A 23,124-nucleotide genomic window follows, 5' to 3' on the forward strand; every position below is an offset into this window, starting at 1 on the left:
CTCAATCATCATTGCAAAGTTCTACCTGCTTGCTTTGTGTTAGCATGGAAATCATCCTGGTTTTGTAAAAAAAAGACTGCAATCAGAGAATACAGTGTCTCTTCTTTTTTATTTTTTCATATAATGAAAAAATCTATGGGAAATCTCTGCCTTTCAGATGTTCTGACTGGTTTTGCATTTTTTTCTTCCTCTTCATCCTTCCACCCATTTTTTTCTTCTCCAGTGTTCTCAAAATATCAGCAATTCATGTGATATTTGCCAGTGTATAATGTTTACTGGGAAGTCCTATGGTGTGTAAGTCTGATTTATACTGGGTAGGAGACCATCAACACCACCAGCAACCTACAGTTTAGAGGCTAAAATGTTAGATAGTAGTATCTGAACCTCTGAATTTATGATGTTTTTAAGTTCCATCACATTTGTCTGAGTTCTCTGGGGTTTTTTCCTTATCATGGCTTTAGGTCTCTGAAATTGATCCAGAAGAATTTTCCAGTAGAATAGAGTGTGAAAGTCCTAACAATGATCTCAGTCCTTTCCGAGGCTTTGTGTAAGTAGGCTTGGTGGCCCTTTAAACTGTTGTCATTTGCTTTGGCATTCTTACTAATCTTTGGAGATCTTGTAATGTTTGCTTTAAGAAATAACAATATGGATAGAGGTCAGTTTGCACCACTGCTTTTCTGAGTAGAGTTCAACAGACAGTGCTCCAGAAGGGTTTTCTGAGCAGCAGATGGGGCACTGATGCTTTTTATTTTGTATTAAATATTTTCAACATCTTGGTTCAGGCTGTTTTTCAAGTATGTATTTCATACTTGAATAGCTGTTTTAAGTCTGCTCTTCATAACATATGGTATCTACAGTCTGCTCTGGACCTTGGTCTGACTGGGCTAGCTGCGTTGCTTAGGATTGGAAATAGGAAGGACTGGCTTCCTTTCCTACTCTGATTTGTTTTGTGTAAGCTTCAGTCAATTTATCCAACTCCTTTGGACCACTGTGCCTGTCTGTGTCTTTTCTTCAAGCTGAGTTTGTGTTGGGGATTTCCTTCATGGGTAGGGTCAGAAGGAACCTTAAGGGATTAGATGATCTTTAAGGTCCCTTCCAACCCCAGCCATTCTGTGATTCTTACAGGTTCATGACGTTCTATAGATAATAAGAAAACAAAATACTGTTTTATAGGGTGACCTGTTTTCAGGTTTTGAGAGTTAGAATGTCTATATTCTTCCCTTTTCACACTGACACATTAGATATTTGAGAATAAAAATAAATATGTGTAAATTTTATTGTCTGGGGAAGCACCTTGACAAGGAGTGGGCCTAGCTGCACTGAAAGTATACAGAGGATTGATGGTACTCACAGTATATTTAGGATGAGATTTTATATTTTTTTCAAATATCTGATGCTGATAATCCGAGTAAGATAGGGTTTCAGATTTCCAGTATTTGTCTTGGATCTCTTTTCACTAGTGTTGCCTACTTCTCATGTGCCAGATGGCAAATGCTAGGCTTTTAAATACAAAAAAAATTGTAACGCGGTGCCTACATGCTCGGATTTTCAAGGGTGATCTGCTTTCATGTTGCTCCATTCATTAGAAAAGTCCAATCAGAGATGCTGGGATGGCAGTCAGTGACTTGCAGCTTCTTTGGGAAATCTCTTCCTCATGGTTTTGCAAAGCCTGGTTGGTAATTGTTGGAGTCCTCCAGCTGACAGGGTGTGCTTTTTATTGCAGTGAGCATTCCAACATGGATCGGGTGGGTCTCAGCAAGGAGAACTTACTGCTCCGAGGATGCACAGTAAGAAACACAGAAGCTGTGGTAGGCATAGTGGTGTATGCAGGTTAGTGAACCCCTGGCTTTCACAGACTGCCCTGCAAACAAGATAACTGTGTGCCCTAAGAAACAGTATTGCACAAAGGGGAATTGAGAGAGTAAAAGCTTGAATCCAGCAGAAGGCAACTGTAGCTAGAAATTTTAGGAATGCATATCTGGGTTAAATTATTTCTGTTTTAACAGTAAAAAACTGATACCCCTGATTATTCCTGGAAGGGAGGATCTGTTGTGTGTGAACAGGTCCTCATCCTCAACTTGTTAGTTGCAGTGGTAAACTGAGATTTTGAAATGGACATGGAAATGCATGACTTGCTTAGGGCTTTTTTCCTAACCAAAACCAAAGCTAGTGCTGTTCTTCTAGTTGTGTTCTACAATTTGTAGAAAGGACAGAGGTTTTTACACTAATCAATAGGATGTATCCAGCCAGATAGTTGTAACACAGGTGTAGGATTTTGTAGAAAATGTTAGAAATAATACGGAAGGGTCAAGAATGATGTTGTTTTTATAGGAAAGAATATTAGTGACAGTTAATGTAAGCTAATAAAAGTTAACATATACATGACAGATTTTGATTTAGCTTGTTCAGTTTTCTTTAGGACAGAATTCATGTACTGTAGGAAAATCTAATTTGCTTGTATTTATAATGGCTGTTCAAATATTAGTTAATAGAAATATTCTGTTTCCCATAGCTTTAGAAGTATAAAGCATTTGCAGTTGTGACACCTGTTATTAGAAAATTACAATGCCCATTATGGTTGCAGGTCATGAAACCAAAGCTATGCTGAATAACAGTGGCCCTCATTACAAGCGCAGTAAATTGGAAAGAAAAGTGAACACTGATATTCTTTGGTGTGTACTGCTTCTACTTTTGATGTGTTTAACTGGTGCAGTAGGTAAGTGATAACTGCTCAGATTCCTGCTATTTTCCTCTCTCAGCCTACAGTGGTTAGTGTTTATTTCGGGGCTGATCAATTTTGTCAGTCTTCATCCATATGTAATTCCCTGAAAGATGCAAGTGCTTTGAGGTTTAAGTTCATGTTATCGTGTTTGATCTGGAGTGTGGTTAAAATGAATGTGTTCCTGATGTGAGTTTTTGGGTCTGGAGCCTATTTCTCCATTTGATTTATCTTTTTTCTCACTAACTGTTCTGCAAAACTCCTGCTTTCTCTTAGGATATTTCAGGTAACATGAGATGCATGTACACATTGAGATGAGAGACCCAGTGTGACTAGAGTTGTACTGGCTTGATGTTTCAGGAGTTGATTAAATGATTAGCTTGAGTAAATCCAAACAGACTAACTTTCCCAATAGATCATAAAGGTGTTTAATATATGTTAAAAATATGTTTGATAAAACTTCTTCAGATTACACTTAAAAATGATGGCATGATGATGTGTTCACTGGTAGACTAAAACCTGGACAAGCAAGGATAACAAAATTAATTGCCAGAGGGTTTTTTTGGAGGGAAAAAACTGTTCGTGAAGTGTAGTTAATATTTCTTTATTTCTGAGACAAGCTGTATAGATGCTGTTGATAGAATGCATGTAAGGTGTTTATTCATGCATGTATTGATACTTGAGACTCCTGTTGGGAAAAAAACACAAGAGATAAAAGTGTAGTTTAAAAGCGTAGTAAGAACTGCAGTGTAACAGCTAACACAATAACCCTGAGCTGTGATACACTTTACATAAAACTGATTGACTTTATCATGTTCTTGTTTTCAAGGTCATGGAATTTGGTTAAGTAGATACTCGGAAATACCTTTTTTTAACATCCCCAGGCCAGATGGGAAATTGAGTCCTCCAACATTAGCAGGCTTCTATATGTTCTGGACAATGATAATTTTATTACAGGTAACTGGTCTGCTTTGAACATGGGTCACATTCTGATCTTATTTGTACCCCTGAAGTAACTCTTTGGCTTCAGTAGAGCTACTTCTTGTTTGTAACTGGCCAAAGACTTTAGTTTTATTTAATCCCTGTTTTCTTTTGGTAGGTCTTGATCCCTGTTTCTCTCTATGTTTCAGTTGAAATTGTCAAATTGGGACAAATTTATTTAATACAGAATGACATTGATTTTTACCACGAGAAAACAGACTCAACTATTCAGTGTCGAGCACTAAATATTGCTGAAGACCTTGGTCAGATCCAGTATATTTTCTCTGACAAGACTGGAACCCTCACTGAAAATAAGATGGTTTTTCGGAGATGCAGCATTGCAGGACAGGAGTATTGCCACGAGGAAAATGGTAAGACACTAAACCTTTGTTCACCTGGATCATTTTTCCAACATATTTGATACCATGAGCTAAATATTCTTTACTTGTTATGGAAGAAGTCATGCCTACTCTGTTTTGTTTCTCTCTCTGTTTTTGTTCTGAATGGAATATTCAGAACCCAGAATACTGGAAAATTGTCCATCTAGTCTTTCCTCTCTTTTTTTTCTCCTACTAGAGTGCCAATGCTTACCTAGCATTTTAAGGTTTAAACATCCTGTTGACCATCCTAGCAGTATACAACCTTTATGTAGTATATGTTAAGACTCCACTTGGACATAGTTCTGCTCTTGAGGATATAGTAACTCAAATTAAATACATGCTTAACAGTATAGATACATTATTTAACAGTAATTTTAAGGTACAAGTCAATCAGATGTGTGTCCATGTGTGTGTTAATGCTCCAAATGTAAGTACCTTCATTGAAAATAACTGTTGTATTCTTACTTAGATCTTACACAGCTGCTTATTATTAGCCAAAAAGTCAAGAAGCAGTGTTAATGAATAGTTGCTGTCTTATTATCTAAAAGTGTAGGATCTTTCAATATGTATTTCATGAGAGCCAACTTGAAGTCTTCTGGGAGCTGGGAGAAGATACAGCTCCAGACACAAGAGAAAGTTGGGCAGTGATATGAATGATTTAATTACCCATTTTATTAATTATATAAACCCACAAAGTATTTATTACTGTTACCATGTGTATGTACTAGTGCCTGCAGACATTTGTTCTTTTGCTGGTGGAAAATGCAAATATTCCATATGAGATCAAAGGTGAGGTGCTGATGATGGGTGGACATGTGAGGCACAGCTGTGTAGTAAACTCTCTTTGTGGTTTGATGGGTTTGCTGCCAGATAGAACTGCTCACAACTACAAGCAAAAGGCACACCCTGCTGGCCACAGCAATATATCAGTTCTGCCCTTTTTTTGTTGTGTCACAGGACCAGATTGTATAGACAAATTTTACAGCAATTTCTGCACATGTTTTGGAAGTGTTATGAGGAGAATTCCCAGATGCTTCTTTGGCTTTGCATAATGATACTGGAAAGGATGACAACAGCAAAATGAGAAAAAATGTTTATAAAGTTTTGAACTTGATGAATGAACAACTTCAATAAAAAAGCACCTTACATTTTCAGAGCATTTCTGAAAGCAAGGAAAACTTTCAGAAAAGAAACCGAAGAGTAGTGTGAAGCAGCTGTGGCCAATTCAGGTCTCAGTGTGCCAGGGAAAGTATGCCTCCACATGCTTCTGCTAGTAGTTCACAACAAGTTATCTTCCAAAATTATTAGTGTGATTACTGCCTCCTGTGCCCTGTCTTTTCCCTGGAGGGTAAATATGTGTTTCTTCCTAACAAATTAGAAATTATATGAGGCCTGAATATCAGTTAGGAAAACATTTTTTTAGCCTTGGTTTATATTTGTTTAGATGCATAGAGCTGCTACAGGCTCCTGCTACATATGGTAAGAGTTGCAGTGCAACACAGTACAGTCTTTTGCATAGAAGCTGCCTAATCTGAACATATATTTCTGTGTTTATATCTGTATTTCCCAGGTTAAAGGGACACCTGTGATTCAGTATAATCCTCCATAGAGACGTCCCCAGGCTGTGTTCTGTCTGAAGTGACATGTGTTTCTTGGACCACAGCAGTAGAGCAGCGTGGTATGGTAAGAGATGCCACATGTTACTTCAGACAGAGCATGCAGCTTCTCAATAGCCTGGAAGCAGAGCAGAATGGGCGTGTGATATCCAAACCTGCCTCTACAAACACAGACTAAGCCATTGGTGCTTTCTGGAAAAAGGTGTCAGTGCCTCATGTGAGCTTTTGTATTTGGTAGTTGTGGAGAGCCACAGTCTGTTATGTTCCCACTTACCTGTTTTTTAAAAGAGCTTTGTTACTAATTTCATGTTGATATCAGGAAGATGGCCTGCCAAGGAAGATGTAAGCTCTGGTCTCTTTGTTTCCTTGGACTCATCAGAATAGAGTGATGGGGGACAGGATTCTTTCATTTGTGTTGCAGAAAGAGAAGATAGTAGAAAATACAGCCCTGGGAACTGACCTGTGGATAGGTTTTCTGTTTGCATAAAACAGAATGATACCCCGCTTTTCGCTTCTTTCCTGTGCAGTTGGTACCACCTGAAATAAAGAAATAGGGAATTAGTGGTATTGCTGGACATGTCTGCAATGTATGGTAATGTTTTTTTGCTAGGATGCTATGCTTTGTATTCAGACTTTAATGAAATAAATAGGCAACACACAGCTCTCAGAACAGTTTTTCCATGCTGTCTGTGGACTTTAGGCACTGAAATGCTAGTGTATGCTCATGGAATGCTGTTTTCATAGTGAGAGGTAAAACTTGAAAGCTGAATAGTGTACATAGTTCCAGTGCTTTCCAGTGATTTCAACTTCTGGCGTGTGGTCAAACACTCTCAGAATTCCAGTGCAGACACTTGGATATGTTCTTAATCAAGCACATGCTAGCATCGGAGTGTTTCCATTTGCTACAGAGGTTTGTGCTACATTGATTTGTTGGGAGGAGCAGAACTGCATTTACATCTCTGGCACAAAGGTGTTACACATGTCCAAAGTTTGATTATTGAAATTTGGTTTTCAATTAAAAACTCAGAAAATGTGTATCTTTTTGAGAGGGGATGTCTAATACTGAAACAATAAACACAGTTTGAATGAGTTCCTACTAGCAGCTGTATTTATCAAACCCTTGACGTACAATCCTGATCCATCATAACATAATGGCTAGAAAACTCATCAGGAAGTCTGGTCCCATTTTTCTTGCCTAAAACAGAATTATTGCTATTATTCTTTATTAAATTCTTTGTTTTATTTCTTCTGGACCTCCAGTAAAGTCTTATTCACTGATTTCTCAGGCATTCCATTCTGATGTGTCTATCTTCTCTAACAAGGTTGTGTTGATACCTAGCCTGAGTCCATCTTGCCACAATATTGAGCCATTGTGTCTTCTGATAGCCACAGTGTTCAAAGAAAACAGGCTATTTCCAATCTCTGTGCAGTTTCCCTTCACTTGAACATGCATTTGACTCCCATCAGTGTGCCCTTCTGGAGGTTGTGTAACTCCAGTTTATTTTACTGTATCCGTGTGACTCATGTTATGTAGAACTCTGATCATTATTGTTCTTTCTTCTGGATTCAATCCAGTAGAATGCTGCTGAAACTGGAAGGCAGTGTGGTGGCTTGTTACAGGTTTAATTTTTCATAAATGGTAGATTATTCTTAACTGTATAACTAATTCCTTACTTTAGGCTGTATTTTGGACATGTTTCTTTTTGCTCATAGAATAATAATTTTTTTCCCTTTCCTTAGCAAAGAGGTTGGAATCCTATCAAGAGATGGAGTCAGAGGATGAGGATTCAGCTGATTGTCAGTGTGGCTCTTCAACCCCTACATCAAAATGTCAGGGGCACAACTGCCAAGCTGAGTGTGAACCTTTGAACAGAAAGTCTTTGGATCAGTTGTCTGGTAGTTACTCTGCATTCAGAAGGCAAGGTGATGCAGGTGATATTCCCCACTCAGGAGACATGGCTTTCAGCAGTCCCATTGTAAGTAGAAGCTGTTGGGTTTGATGCTAAATTTCTGAATTAACTCGTGGGGGTATCTCTTTTTACTCCCATTTGATCAGATAGGTTGTCATTGAAGAAATCCTTTCTCTCTTCACCAAAATCAGAGGTCTCACAATGATTTGGTTGCATGCTATTTACAACTGGCATTGCAGGCACATGTTGGTTCATGGAACTGTATGCTTGGCTCTGCACCCATGATCACTTCAAATGAAATTTCCAACTTAATAACAGTTTGTTTTTATATTTTAATAGATTTCTAGCATTTTCTTTTGTTTTTAATAGGAAATATCTATGTGGCCAATACTTACTTGAGGTTATGAGAGGAAAAAATGTTTCTTCTGTACCTGAAGGTGTCTAAATACCATTCACCATACTTAATCTCTGTTGAAGTGTCTAAGGCTATGAAGTAAGCCTTTAGTGTTTACCTCTTTGGGCAGGAAGTTTGCTATTTTCAATGGACTAGCACAAGGCAGTGAAGATGCCAGTGTTCCGGTTTCCTGATACAACCAGCTCAGCACAGGAGGGAAGTTCTATGAGCTTCTGCACTTTGATCATCTGTAAGTCATTTAACCTCCAGAGACTATAACCTGATGGACAGTTTTGTTCATTTGATAATAGGAAACAGATGTTGTACCAGACACACAGCTGCTGGAGAAGTTCAGTCAAATATCTTCTCATTCCTATCAACAGTCAGAAGAAGCTAGCAGCAAGTTATCTTTGGAGACAATGTATATCACCGACTTCTTTCTTGCTCTGGCAATCTGTAATACTGTTGTAGTTTCAGGCCCCAATCAGCCACGTCAGAAGGTAAGAAGGCTTTGCTTTGGGCTATTTGGCCATATTTACAAGTAGTTTATCTCCTTTTGGTTCAATTACAAAAAGAAAAATACTATTAACTGACATTTAAAAAATTATCCTTTTCACCTCTGCTGGTTTGTCCTATTAGAAAGAAGGGAATTCCTGTAAAACCATGGAGTGCAGTGAGTCAATGAATAAAATAATGCTGATAAATTGGCGTCAGTCTTTTTGTTTCTGTGACTATTTGTAATTTTTACAAGACAAATTTGGAGATTAAATTGCAGTTGTAATTTTTTCCATATTCTAGTTACAGATTTTTTCAGCTATGGATATAACTTTTTGTAAGAATACATTAACACTCAAGTTGCCTTCACAAATATGTTATTGTTGACTGAAAAATAAGAGTAATCGCTGAAGATTCACAGAGTATTGAAACTGAGAATGCTCTTACCTGTTCCATGACTATTCAAACAGAGATTCAGCAAAAGTATGGAAGATGAAGTTTTAGATGTATATTAGTCTGAAGAAAAATTGCTTTGCAGTATGGCATAAAGTTGTCCCACCACAAATTACCAGTGCGTTTGCTAGGATGCCCTGGTTTCATAGTTTGGAGTGATCTCTTGTTTTCTGTGCACACAACCTAACTTTTTTTAAAAAAGAGTACTATTTTTTTAAAAAATCTTTTGGTTTTTTTCATAACCCCATTTTTTGTCAGTTTTAACTGTGTTGCAGGATAATTCCCAAGTTCAGCTTTGATTTCTTTCCCTCATTACCTGGTGATTTACATTCATTGACTTTGTTTTTGGAAAAAAAAAAAAACTAGTGACATGTGCAGAACTTGATTTTGGTGTCAGTCTAGGTAGTAAACCTACAACCATAGCTGGAGACATTCACAAAACATATCTTGTGAGGTATGAAGTACCCCCTATGTATAAATAAGCCTGGTATTTTATGTGCTTCCAAGCATTCCCAGAAAGTGTAGTAGGCAGCCTAGAGATCCATGTGTGGATGAGGCAGATGAGTTCATAGTCAATAGTTACCTGTTCCTTAAATAGGATGAAGAAAAATACACAGGTGAGAATCTTGGTTTTTTGAGAGTAATATGACTGAATAACTTGCCAGCAGACTAGAAGATCTCCAGGTAGATTGGGAGGAGCAATATGGAAGGAAGTTTCTGAGTTCCTGATTAGGGAATGACAGGAAGGAACTCAAGGCAGCAGGAGATTTCAGTGTTTCCATAGGGAGAGGCAATGAAAGGATGTTCCTAGCCTATTTTTCCATGATGTTGAATGGAGACACATTGAACTTGCAGGAACTGTGGAGGAACTGAGCTGCAGTTTGTCCCTACTTTTTGCTTTTCAGTGGCAAAAGAGAACGTGCTTCCATGTTCATGATAACCCATTCTTACATCCTCACCAGCATGAGAAAGGAATGTCAGCCTTATGTGCCTTATTTTTGTAAGCTGTTACCTCCCTAGCTGTTCTGAGTAACAGGAAGCCAATTATTTTATAACATTGATCACAGGGGAACTGTCTTTTAATTTAAAACACTAAAAACTGTTGATAAGGTACTGTATATTTAGCAGTTCTTGTAGTTAGTTAGTGTGAGAGGGTTGTTTATTCTTCACAAGTATTTTGCTCATTCAGAACAAGGATTAAAGTGTTTCGTTTCACACAACTTCTAAAAGTTAGAATGTTATACTAACTCTGTTCATTACTGAAAGTTCTGAAAAGTATTGCATGGAGTCATGTATTAAACTTGAAACATGTCCAATTTTCAGACCTGAAGTACTTTCACAGCTTATAGAGGCTGTTTACTGTGCTCATATGGTTTCATGTTTACATGAGCTAGCCATCTTTAGTACAAGCAGTCAAACCCATGGTAAATTTTAAAACACTACTTTCATTATGAAACATACCTACTTTGTAAGGTGTCCTTCCTTAATATAATAAAATGTGAAGAATTTAATGTAAATATTTTCTCTATTCTGTTACAGATGAGAGTCTCTTCACTGAGTAGGATGCCTATTAAATCTCTTGAGGAAATCAGGCAAATGTTCCAGAGGTTTTCAGTCTGGAGACTAAGTTCTTCCCCAGTTCCAAGTGTAAAGGAATCATCATCTGAAAGCCCCAATAATTTTGTGAGAAAACTGTCTATTTTTAGAATGAAACTGGCTTCACCTACTTTGGATGGAGCTGCTCAAAGGATTTCTGAACCTCACCATATTGACAGCCCAGAAAATTCTCAAGTGCCTGGAGAACTGCATCCTGTGAATGTAGCTGCTGCTGATGAACCAAACCAGGCTGTGTCATCTGCTGAATTGTCACCCATATCAAAACTATGTTACGAAGCTGAGAGTCCAGATGAAGCTGCCTTGGTTCATGCTGCTAGGGCTTATAAATGTGTTTTACAATCTAGGACTCCAGATCAAGTAACTGTGGACTTTGCAGGTCTGGGACCTTTAACTTTTCAGCTTTTGCATGTCCTGCCTTTTGATTCACTGCGGAAGAGGATGTCAGTGGTAGTTCGGCATCCAGTCTCCAACAGAGTGGTGGTGTACACAAAAGGAGCAGACTCAGTCATGATGGATTTGTTAAGAACTGCATCTGAAGGTATCTATAGAACTTGTGATTCTTTGCTTGCCCTTGTCATTCTTTAATGATGAGTTTTAACATTTTGCTACTTAAAGAATGTATTTAGGCCTTCAAAATTTTCCACTAAATTCAGCCTAAACATGCCTGTCTAATTTGCTTTCTCATCTTTTTGTGTGATAGGACATACTAATAATTCTGAAATTGAGGAGAAGATTAAAGAGAGAACTCAGCAGCATTTGGATGACTATGCCAGAAGAGGACTGCACACTCTGTGTATTGCTAAGAAGGTATTTCTTTTAATATTTTTAAGAATATTTGCAGTCTGTGACCAGCCTCAGTGGTATCACCAATGGAGCAAATATTGCATCTCTTAAGCAGATTTTTCTATTGCCACATTTTGTTTATCCAGATGTTCTGTAAGAAGGAATTTTTAAGAAATCCCAGATCAATTCCTGACATCTGTTACATTGCAATTGTTGTCAGTTTAGGATGCCAGGCATCTTAACATTCTAATTTTAAAACAGGGATTGTTGAATAGCTGGTTTTTATTTTAGGAGTCATCAGCAGGTCTCCTTGTGTGAATCTTACCCTGGGTGGAATTCCAGACACAGAAAACAGATTGTCACACCTTTTTTATTTGGTTTCACAAACAGTTTGCAGTGGTACAGGATGTGGATGAACAACTGGAGTGATGTTTTGAGATTCCATTTTAAATTCGAAGCTGCTTGGAAGTAAAATTCCATAGGGATTGAAACGGGTGAGAAGGCTCTTTACAAAGCTTTGTGCAAAGTGAAAGCACAGGCTGTAGCTGTACAGCCATCGAGCTGTACCCAGCTGTGCAGTGGTTCTGGGGCAGTGTCAGCGCTGCAGGTGAGCAGCAGTAGTGAGAGTGCTCTGTGCCCATTGCCCTGCCAGCCTTCCATCTGAATGGAAATCTGTCAGGCAGCCCCAGGGTGCCAATGAGTAGCACTCTGAACATTGTACTAAATCCATGGACATCCTGGAGCATGTGAGCAATGCACTGCCAGGGGCTGCACTTTCAGGTTCAGCATGTGGACAGCAGAAGTAACCATAGGAACATTTTTAAAGCACTGTTGAAAACCCAATATAGATACATGCCATGTGTTTTCCCTCCCTGTATAGGTGATGAGTGATGCAGAGTATGCAGAGTGGTTAAATCATCGTTTTTTAGCAGAAACCAGCATTGACAATAGGGAGGACCTGCTGCTTGAATCTGCCATGAGGCTTGAGACCAAACTAACTTTGCTTGGTAGGTAGAAAATACTGTAACTCCCAGGAAAATGCTCATGATGTTCATCATTGGGATTTGTTTGCAGAGAGCTGTGCTAATCTCTATCTGTGTAACACATAGCTTTCTACAGACTTAGAATTTATCTTCACTCCTGAATTTTCATGTCTCACTGGTAAGTTGGTATCAGTTGTAAAGCACACTGAAGACAGATGGTGCTCTCCGTTGTTTGTAAAAATCTACTGAGGTTTTTTTTGTTTGTTTGATTTTTTGTTTGGTTTTATTTTGGTTTTGATTTTTTTTGTTGTTGTTTGTTTTTTATTGGTATTATTTGGTATTTTTCTGTCTTCACTAGAGTTTTTAAATGTCATTATAACAGGCACATGAAATGATACTAAGAAGTCACAGGCCTGCTTGTGCAAATATTCAGAGATACCCCACTTCTGGGCGTATTTTCTATCAGTGTTGCGTTCGTGGCACAGCAGGTGTACTTGTACTGCGTTCTCCTGTAATAATGTGGAGAAAAGAAGTCAGGCATGCTTCTGCAGGAACCATTCCTCTGAAGGTCATTCAGCTGTGCAGAAATGAAACAAAAAATGTTTACTGTAGGTGTGTGAAAGGTAAACAGCAGGCAGTCTGGGATAATCATTTTAGAGAACTGCCCAGCAAATAACATTTGGAAAACAAAGTGTAAAGATCTGACTGTGGTGGTAAAGGCAGCTCATGATAGAAGCTGAAGAGAGACAGATCCCATTGTGTAAAGGTTGTTCCTTCCCTCATTTTGTGTCGTAACTGCTTAGTGCAAATGCCATAAACCTTGATACTAAAGGAATTCTGGGTTTACTGGCTTTGGTTTCTAGAGAGAAGCCAGAGCAGTGCTGCTAACTGATTCTTTTTTAAGGATATACAGGTACCCTTTGCCACTAAAGCCAGCAGAGAGAAGTCAAGCTGCTTTGGAGACCTGCTGTTTTGCAGGCTTGTGTTTCTGGTGGGACAGTAAGCAATATGGGTTGGCCCTAACATTAAATGGAAGTGAAAATAAGGAGGTTAAATTACTTCATACTGCCAAGGTGCTTGCTTTCAGGAATTTCCAAGCACGTCCAGGTAGCGTGTCTGTTTTGGGATGTGGGTGCAGACAGAGAACCAGCCCATCCTGTCACTCTTGGAGCATTTTGGTTTTGGAAATACAGCAGCACTAATCTTTCTGCTTGTCTAAATTGAGGTGCCACTGGCATTGAGGATCGCCTGCAGGAGGGTGTTCCAGACACAATACAGGCATTACGGAAAGCCGGAATAAAAATATGGATGTTGACAGGTGACAAGAGAGAGACAGCTGTCAACATTGCCTATGCTTGCAAACTGCTGGAACCAGAGGACAGAATCTTCACTCTTAAATCACAGAGTAGGGTGAGTAGAGGAGTAGATTTTCTTCTCTGCTGAAAAATTCAATAAGGCTATTCCACAGGACAATACAGAAAAGCAAATGATGTTTGCTTGGGAAACCAAGGAATATTTGCTTTTCTGTATTGTTCTTCCTTGTGGGTAAAATATGAAATCCTTTCTCTGTGTGTAATATCTGTTTCTTTATATGCAGTCCCTACATTATGATTAATTATTTTAATAGAATAGACTTCTAATTTCTTTTTGTGGTAAGCTAAGGAGTGGACATGACCTCAGATTTTGATGATTGTTCTAAGACATTTAATTTTTCTTTTTCCTCTCTGCTTATATGTATCTTAAGAAATACAATTTGTATATGCTGTAGAAGATAGTGTGGCAAGAAGTAACTGAGGGAAAAATAAAGTGAAAAAAGAAAGGATTTTTAGTCCAGTTGTGTTTGAGGAAAGCATGGAGTTTAATTTGTGCCAACATTTCTCCTTTTTTACTCAGCTGGGAAATTAGTGTCTTACTTGACAGTGAGAACTAGGCCCCTATTGCAGAAGTGTTCTTCCTCCCTCTAACTGGGCTTAGAATTAAAAAACAGGATTTGATACCGTTGCATTTCAAGGTAAAATGATGAGAAGATTTAAGAAGATGTATTTTCTTCTGTGTTGCATGTGCTTTTACATATATTGATACCACAAACGTTTTGAGCATCTTATATTGATTCTGATAAGGTAAGACATTCCACAAAGCCAGTTCTTCAGTAGTTTGTGGCAGCTCACCTGTAATGTGATATGAAGTGCAGTTTTGGCTGTGCATACTAGACAAAAGAAACACAGAGAGCAAAAGTTTTCTATCAAAGCTGTATTTATATTACAGAATTTGTAATGGCTGCTTTTCCTGCTAGTCTGTGAAGGTTTTCTGGCTTGCTGAGGTTTTTCTCTCTTCTCCTAATGCAATACCCAAGCAAATCTGCTGAAATAAAGTTTATCACAGGCACTTTTATTAACAACAGTCTGCATCCTTTGTGATTTTAAAAGGTTATTCAGCCTCATGTCTGAGCCTTTCAAGATAAATACTATACAAGGACAGCATTTGACCTTTTTCCCATACGTATTTTATGAACTGAAAAAGAAGGGAGAGTAGAAACAGTGTTTCATAAGATCCTTTCTCTTGTCTTTAGGATGCCTGTGCCTTGGTAATGAGTAAAATTTTAGAAGCAATCCAGAAGAATGCTTCTGTCAAAAAAAAAAACAGTGAGAAACTTGGAAATGTCTCTGCAAGTCCCTCCAGCCAAGCTCGAGGATTCAATGCAGGCCTGGTTATTGATGGAAGGACTTTAGAATATGTCCTTCATGACAGCCTACAGAATATTTTCTTGGAACTCACAGAAAAATGTTGGGCTGTAGTCTGTTGCCAAGCCACACCACTGCAGAAGAGTGTCCTGGTCAAACTGGTGCGAAGTAAGCTAAAGGCAATGACATTAGCTGTAGGTGAGTCTTGTGGTTATCCTCCTTTCTCTGAAAAGAAGTAGGAGCCAGTTTCTTCTCTTGTATATTAATATCTGTCACAAATCTTATTTTATGAGCAAGATAATCCTTTGAATTGTAGTTGTCTCTGACATAACGTGATGTTTGTCTTTCTGAAGTAGCAAATTTAGTCCATAAAACTCAGTATAAAGCAGTAAGAATAGCATCTATCATACAGTGTTATGTAACATGCAAAGCAGCGAGAGCATTTTTCTTTCCATCACAACCCCCTAAACTGAAAAGGCAGAGGGGAGATAACTGGCTGTGATTTAAAGCACCCATATTTTCTGGTGCAGCATGCTAGCTAAATGCTGGCGAAAGGAACAGCTATTATCTGTTTGGAGAACATAGCTCAGTTCAGTTGGGCCTTCCACTTACTAATCCTGTTTTCCTTAGGGTTTCTCAGTGTGGCCATAAAAATGTATTTGTCTGAACTCTCTGGTGTTTGATATTCATCTTTTCCTGCCACCTCCACAGCAATGTGATAGCCAGCAAAGCTAGTTTTGATTTTTCCTCTTTTCTCTGCAGGTGATGGTGCTAATGATGTCAGTATGATCCAGGTGGCTGACACCGGTGTGGGAATATCTGGCCAGGAAGGCATGCAGGTAGTGTATCCATAGACAGCTGCAAATGATGTCAGGTTCCATTTGAAATCAGTTCAGAGTGTACTCTGGAGAGCCGATAGCTCCACGGCCCATTCCCTTACATGGACAAGACTGTGCAGCCTGAGCCTCACACCCAGGCCTCAGCATTCCACCAGGAGCAATCAGAACTGAATGCAGCAGGTCAAGCTCCAAACAACAGTTTGCTGCCTGTCAGTGAGCTCCCTATTAGTCATGTTGTACCGGGAAATGAGCAGCCTAAGTGGCAGTGTCAGTGATTCCTGTGCACTTGTGTGGTAATAATGATGACAGCCCTATTCCTGCCTGTGCTGTGCTGGACTGAGCTCTGTGTGGCAGTTGTAAAGTATGGAAGGGGATATCTGAGTGAGGATAACCTGGCAAGCACTAGGTATAAAAAATTATATTTCCAATAGTGCATCAGTTGCTTGGTTGGCATAATCTGAAGCTTATCTTTAACAGTTTGGTTATAGCATATCCTTTTCTTCGTGTGTGTTGCAGGCTGTGATGGCAAGTGACTTTGCAATCTCTCAGTTTAGACAACTCAGGAAGCTGCTGCTTGTCCATGGTCACTGGTGTTATACCAGACTTACTAATATGATGCTTTATTACTTCTACAAGAATGTGGTATGTAGCTGTCCCATTCTAGGGAAACGACAGTTTATGTATTTTCGAGCACTGAAAGGTTTAGTGAGGCTTTATGTTCTTTTTTCTCTTCCTATTGTGAATGGTTTCAAAAAGCGTGTCAGACAATTCAGTTTCCCATTTCCCTGCAGAGACCAGAGGCTCTTATTTCTTGGACTAATTTCCCACTCAGAGCCATTGTTTGATTTGATTAAATGGTGATGTTGGGCATTACTAATGTGATGGCAGCATGACTGTTTCAGCACGTCATGTCTGATTTTGAAATGTTTCCATGGATTACTTTAACCAGACCTAAGACCTGCTGGTTTTTCTCTTGTTTTTAAAGCATTTGTCAATGGCTAAAATTTCCTCATGTCATCTTTGGCTTTTCAGACCTATGTGAACCTCCTGTTTTGGTACCAGTTTTTCTGCGGGTTTTCAGGCACATCAATGACTGATTACTGGATCTTGATTCTTTTCAATCTCCTTTTTACATCGGTGCCACCCATCATTTATGGTGTCTTGGACAAAGATTTATCTGCAGAGATACTCATGGAGCTCCCACAGCTTTACACAATGAGCCAGAAATCTGTGGTAGGTTACAGAGTGCTTGGCCTGAAGCAAATTGAAATGGCCAGCATTTGAGCCATTTCTGTCTTTCTTTTATGTTTCATCTCAGAAAAATATTGGTTTTAATTACTTTCTCTATTAGGAAGCAGCTAGACCTGTGCAATATGTGCTCAAATAAAAACCTGGTTTTCAAATGATTTTTTAGGTTCTTTCCAGTCATAGACCAAATTTTATCAGACATTTGGATGATAAAAGAAATTAAGGACTTCAGGTAAAGCAGTGTCCTAGATAAACATTGTTACCAGCACGTTTATTTCATTCATTGTGTCAGCTGTCAACATGCTTCCTCAAACTGGGATTTGTTTGAGCAAGATAAGGGCACTCTGTATTTTGTCTTTGTTGGGTCTCAACTGCCAAAGAACCAGAGTAGATTAATTTCAAATAATCCTCAAAAAACTTCTGTCAGTTAGAGTACTTCTCACCTTACAGGTATGTTCTGAAATTTGCCTTCCCACCTGAAAACACTATACATCATACCTGGTCTATCAGTAAATTCTGTCCAAACATGTAGCACAGAAACCTGAAAGGAGTGAGGACTAGGTTCTAAATCAAAATTAAATAAACCAGTGGGGTTTTTCCTGGTTTCTGCTGTGCTTAGCATGAATTTAGCATAATTTAACTTTATATTTCTAAAAATTTAATAGTTAAAATAGTATCTTTATTATAACAGTTGAAGGCAGTGACATACTGAGCCTGAAACAAAAGACATACTAATAGTCCAGAGAGAGGAAACATTGACTATATGCGTCACCTAAAACTCAACATTTTCTTTATGATCAGATCCTACAATGTCATTAAAAGGCATTTCTTTACCAAGAGGATGGTCATACACTGAAGCAGACTTCTTAGACATGTGGTCAATGCCCCAAGTCTGTCAGTGTTAAGGAGGCATTTGGACAATGCCCTTAAATAACATGAACTTCTGGTCAGACCTGAAGTGGTCAGGCAGTTGGACTAGATAATCCCTTCCAACTGAAATATTTTATTTTGTTTTATTCTACTCTATTCTAACAAGTAGTTTAAAAAAAAAGCTACAACATGTTGCGTACTAGTGTTGTCTCATTTATTATAACCTGGCAGAAGTTTAGGTCCAGTCTAGAAGGGAAAGAAGGTTATACAAGGAAATAATTGCTCGGAACTAAATACAGTATAGAAGAAGGAGAAATGCTTTAAAAGATGCAATAAGACGCAATATCACAATATTGCACCATGACATCACAAGTGTACAGCTTTGTATCAACTGTAAAAAACAAGGGAACAGTACATGGGATTCATCCTCAGTAGTTCAAAGCACTTTCCTGAAAGGCAAATAAGTTTCCCACATCACCTCCAGACAGCAGTTCAGTTCTTGAAAGGGCTGAACAGCTCTTTGGAAAAACGCATCTCTCCACTAATCGTAGAGGACATCCTGGATGATTGGACTTCTCACCTATGTGTCAGTGCCTGAAAGAATGGGTTATAGCTGAGCCAGAGCATAGGCTACTGTGGTTTCCTTGCTGGTTGATCTGTCATAGCAGTTTACTGCTGCTGAGGGAGGAAGTCTGATTCTCTTCTCCGTTCTTTTCTTCCCGTTCCCTCTTTATCCATATAGTTAAATTATTTTCCTTGTGCCAGCTCAGTTATCCCATCAGGTCCTCCCAGGAGGTGATTTAACTCACTGGAAGAGCAATGTGTTATTCCAGCAGAAAAGTGAGTTCATTTCTCACATCTAATGAGTTAATTTAGCTCACAGAGGAATCAAACAGAACACATAACGAAAAGGGATGGAGATAGAAGAAGGTGGGACTTGGTATTCAGTGATAGCAAGCTGCAGGGTATCTCCCTGTCCATCAGCCCCTCCCATCCTTAGGACTCCGCTGAGGCTCTGGTACATCCATTCTGATAGGAACAGCTGCAAGATCAGAGTTCCCAGAGCTGGCTGCTGATTGAAATACTAACACCTATATGTGTGGAGGGAGACCTTTGTTCTAATAACTCAAACACAAAGGATTTCTTTTTCCCTTGAAAACTAACTGCAATTACTTCTGCAGATAATCTTTCCCCAGATCCAAATTAATGCTAGCTAAGGATGCAGCAATTTGTTCAGTTTGTTTCAGTTTGTTTATGTTTTTTCTCTTACAGGCTTACTTGCCTTCAACTTTCTGGATAACCTTGCTGGATGCTTTTTACCAAAGTCTCGTTTGCTTTTTTGTGCCTTACTTTGTAAGTGCTGGCTACAAAATACATTTATACATTTTGACTTACTTAAAACATAAGCAAATTAGAGAATAGAATGAAGTGTTTGATTTTTACTTCCTTGTGTACAAATGTATACTAAGAAGACATTGGAACATATTGGAACACAACTGAACTGTGTGTGTGCAAATATGTATGGTATTGAAATTATTCATGCCACTTTGTATTAGGGCTATACATGAAGAGTATTTGCCACTGACCACTGTTTTCCTTTACAGACTTACTGTGGCTCAGATATAGACATTTTTTCTTTTGGAAACCCCATAAACACTGCAGCACTCTTCATAATGCTGTTTCACCTTCTCATTGAGTGCAAGTCTGTGGTGAGTACTTGTTTCTCAAAGAGTATATTTCATACAGAGTATGTGCATACAGCTTTCAGGGAAATTAAAGGGAAGAAAGGTCTTCATATACAAAACAATAAGTATAAAAGGGTCAAACTCTAAATATTATATTTATGTGACCATGTGAGTTCTCCTAATGCACCTGTCATTGGAACCAATAGAAATATGACTAAAATTAACAACTTAGCCTCAGAATTACTTGTAAACCGTGAAATGATTCTGCTTCCTTTTAAGATAGGGTTGTTTGAGGGATGTTGGTTCAGTTTGGCAAATAGTAATATCCACCAGTGATCTGCTGAAACTTACTTAGTTCACAAAGTTTGCATCTCAGAGAGAACAGTGTAAATTGCTGATTTTGAATGCTCGGAACTGATGGTCTTCTGTGGCCAGGATAAACAACTCAGAGTTGTGTTTTGATGCCAGAACTTGAAAACCAACATGCTAAGAAACATTATTTTGGCTTTCAAGTTAAAGCAAGCTTGTTTCAGTTTGTTTATGTTTTTTCTCTTACAGGCTTACTTGCCTTCAACTTTCTGGATAACCTTGCTGGATGCTTTTTACCAAAGTCTCGTTTGCTTTTTTGTGCCTTACTTAAACAAGCTAAAGCATCTGCCCTAACTTGGATAAATTTAGAGCCCTTACAAGGGTAGCACCTGAGGGTTTGGCTTAATTTTAAAGAAAATACAATAATGGGTACAGTAGAAGAACACTAATCAATTTTGTTTTTTCTATGGCTTTTAGAAAGTTTTTTTTTGGGGATTGTTTTATAATGGATGAAATGTCAAGATGTGATTCAGTCTTTTCATTGTTCTTTTGGGAGTATGACAGCCATAATTAAAATGTCTTTTTTTGAGAACATATATATAGCATGAGTGTATTCATGCACTGGTTAGAGAACTTCACTTAAATCTGTTTTGTTTGGCATTTTTTAGTGCTGGCAAGCTGTCGCATCAGTGACAATGTTGTTTTCTTAGTAGCTGTTACAGCCATTTAGGTGTAAAATTACAGAAAACTCCAGTGTAGAAAGGTAACCAGTATCTCAAGCAAGATACATAAGGGTGGTGTCATGTGAAGATCTCACCTCCATTTGCTTGAGAAAGCTTTCTGTACTGCCAGTGGATGAGGTGGTAATCTGAGGCAAATGTCTTTCACTAAAGAATGAAAAGCTATGAATTTATGAGAATTAAAAAAATTAAATGTCTGGAACACCTATATATTGTAGAAAGAAGGCTCCATTCTTTCTGGACTGTTTTGCATGCAATTAGGAATATTATCTGAACAGATGTATCCTCTGTTACATTCAGCAGCTGCCCTTGGAGGAGAAGTATGTATGTTCATGCAAATACAGATGTAACAATCTTTCTGCTTTACAGCTTAAATCCTATTGCTTTCCTGTTCTGAATTGCAGACATGGATACATACAGTGGTTATAGTGGGCAGCATCCTGTTCTACTTTGTGTTCACTCTGGCTTTTGGAGCAACCTGCAGAACCCACAGCCCACGATCAGATTTTTACTGGATCATGGAAAAGCACATGACAGACCCAGTATTTTACTTAGTTTGCCTCCTGACTACTTGCATTGCTCTGTTACCCAGGTGAGTTTCTGTTTTATAATTGTAGGTTGCTGCTGTTACCAAAATTGGTTTTCTGTGAGTCACTGATGTTACGAATCTCTGGCTAGAGGTCTTTTCCCCCTGGCATCCCCCAATAAAAATGAAAATTTCATGACTCTACTAGACCAAGCTATGTGAGGACAACTTTTTAGTGCCATTTAGTTCTCCAAGTAAATTTCAGTAATAAAAAATTTCTTTTGTGGTTATATAATAATAAGTACTGCCTTTGGAGAGTAAAGAAACAGTAATTTTTGTAATCACAATGTTCATAATTTATATACAAATCAGTCAAATGAGTGACCAAAGTTGGAGATGTACTATATATAGACAAAGGAATACTGTGCTTAGTTTTTAGTCTGTGTTAATTTTTGAAATGATTTTCTGTTTGAAATTTATGTTGTGATCATATATGAGAGTATTTAGAATGAAGAATGCATGTACAGGCATCTTTGTGGGGTGGAAACGTGCTGACTAGATTCACAAGAGCAAGGTCAATTACTGAACTTGAACTTCAAGTAGGTTTCTTCTTGCCCCCCCCCCCCGAGTCAAGTTCAGTAATTCATTTAATTAATTCACCCTAGAAGGGCAGTAGTATTGGATGGAGGTGGAAGACTCCAGCATGCTGAGCAGGGAAACACCTCAGCAAGCCAACAGAGCAAAACAAACCGTGTGAAAACCAGGGAAAGAGACGCCATCAAACCCTCTGTTTAGCTTTCTTTAGTAGCCACATCTAACTTCATTTCATCGGCTGAGCATGAACTCAGGTCTGTAGCCTACTAGTGAAGTGCCTCCGGTGCTAATCATTCATTGTTCTGTGTCATGTCTCTTTCTTTCCCTCTTACATCATTTCAGAAAGAATGAGACTTGAAATTGAATTGCACAGACAGATACTGAGAAGAGTGGAGGAGAATAAGTGCTGTTTCCTGTTCAGCTGATGTAATTTTATATCATTAGACACAATCTGAGCACACTTTCTGGATCACGTGCTGTAGCACAGGCTGTCTAAGGAGAGCTGGCAGAGCCATGCCTGTAGATGCCTGCAATGGCCACCAAGTATAAAGTCCTGTTGGAACATGTCTGATCTGTGTCTTAAGCATGTCATCAAGAGTTTTACTGCACTCACTGGGGATCATGACTGATCCGATCTGACTGATGGCTTTGGTTCACACTTCAGCAGAATGACAAACCATGAGGTGCAAGAATCACACGGCCTCTTCCCTTTCCATCCCTGCTCTCAGCTTGGTTCAGGTGGTGACAGTAGAGCCTTTTCTTTCACACACTGTAAATCTCCCAACAAATGAATAGATAAAGGCTGTTCTGGGACCTTTTGGCAGGGCTGTAGAGAGCCACAGTAGGATAAAGGTTTCACTTGGTGACTACTTCTGGTATGTGGCTGTTCAGTTTTGAAGACAGCAGCGGTTTTCATGGCGAATTAAAGGCAAACTGTTTAGATATTCCTTAAGTCATATGTACTCTCCCTGTGTCAGTACCTCAGAAGATTTATAGCTGTTGTGGCTAATTTCAGCTTTTCTGCTCCAGTGATTTGAAGCAGAAGTGCCCATTATGCGACTACTGCTGTCACACATATGTTTTTTTTCCATGTTTATTTCTGATATGATCTGAAAAGCCCCCACTCAGGGGCATTGTGAAGACAGGGGGCCCTCTGCAGCTTCTAGCAGGAGGGAGTGAGATTGGGGCTTTCACTGGAGGTTTAAAGGAGAAGTTCTCTTATGGAAGGACAGATGTTGGATGCCCTGTTGACTGAAAATTCACTGCAAAAATCTGAGTTGCCAGTTAAGTTAGTTCTAATA

At 38.8% G+C, this 23,124-nt stretch overlaps 1 protein-coding gene across 5 annotated transcripts in view; it reads left to right on the top strand.

The window, feature by feature from the left end:
• ATP10D (ATPase phospholipid transporting 10D (putative)) overlaps nucleotides 1–23,124 on the top strand; it is a 45,351-nt gene that overhangs the window by 16,209 nt on the left and 6,018 nt on the right. For 2 of the 5 annotated variants that reach the window (XM_063401879.1, XM_063401878.1), the window contains exons 5-22: nucleotides 462–547; nucleotides 1,724–1,830; nucleotides 2,585–2,716; nucleotides 3,549–3,676; nucleotides 3,819–4,071; nucleotides 7,437–7,672; nucleotides 8,312–8,500; nucleotides 10,488–11,103; nucleotides 11,266–11,372; nucleotides 12,229–12,355; nucleotides 13,557–13,741; nucleotides 14,901–15,210; nucleotides 15,775–15,851; nucleotides 16,368–16,493; nucleotides 16,884–17,084; nucleotides 19,242–19,322; nucleotides 19,574–19,678; nucleotides 21,108–21,295. In XM_063401879.1, the coding sequence (XP_063257949.1) occupies nucleotides 462–547; nucleotides 1,724–1,830; nucleotides 2,585–2,716; nucleotides 3,549–3,676; nucleotides 3,819–4,071; nucleotides 7,437–7,672; nucleotides 8,312–8,500; nucleotides 10,488–11,103; nucleotides 11,266–11,372; nucleotides 12,229–12,355; nucleotides 13,557–13,741; nucleotides 14,901–15,210; nucleotides 15,775–15,851; nucleotides 16,368–16,493; nucleotides 16,884–17,084; nucleotides 19,242–19,322; nucleotides 19,574–19,678; nucleotides 21,108–21,295 (3,254 nt within the window). Of the gene's footprint in view, nucleotides 1–461; nucleotides 548–1,723; nucleotides 1,831–2,584; nucleotides 2,717–3,548; nucleotides 3,677–3,818; nucleotides 4,072–7,436; nucleotides 7,673–8,311; nucleotides 8,501–10,487; nucleotides 11,104–11,265; nucleotides 11,373–12,228; nucleotides 12,356–13,556; nucleotides 13,742–14,900; nucleotides 15,211–15,774; nucleotides 15,852–16,367; nucleotides 16,494–16,883; nucleotides 17,085–19,241; nucleotides 19,323–19,573; nucleotides 19,679–20,212; nucleotides 21,296–23,124 lie in introns of those variants that run through there. The other 3 variants (XM_063401880.1, XM_063401882.1, XM_063401881.1) reach the window with 3 other exon arrangements.

Source organism: Prinia subflava, chromosome 7 (assembly GCF_021018805.1).
Source record: "Prinia subflava isolate CZ2003 ecotype Zambia chromosome 7, Cam_Psub_1.2, whole genome shotgun sequence".
NCBI classification, from domain to species: Eukaryota; Metazoa; Chordata; class Aves; order Passeriformes; family Cisticolidae; genus Prinia; species Prinia subflava.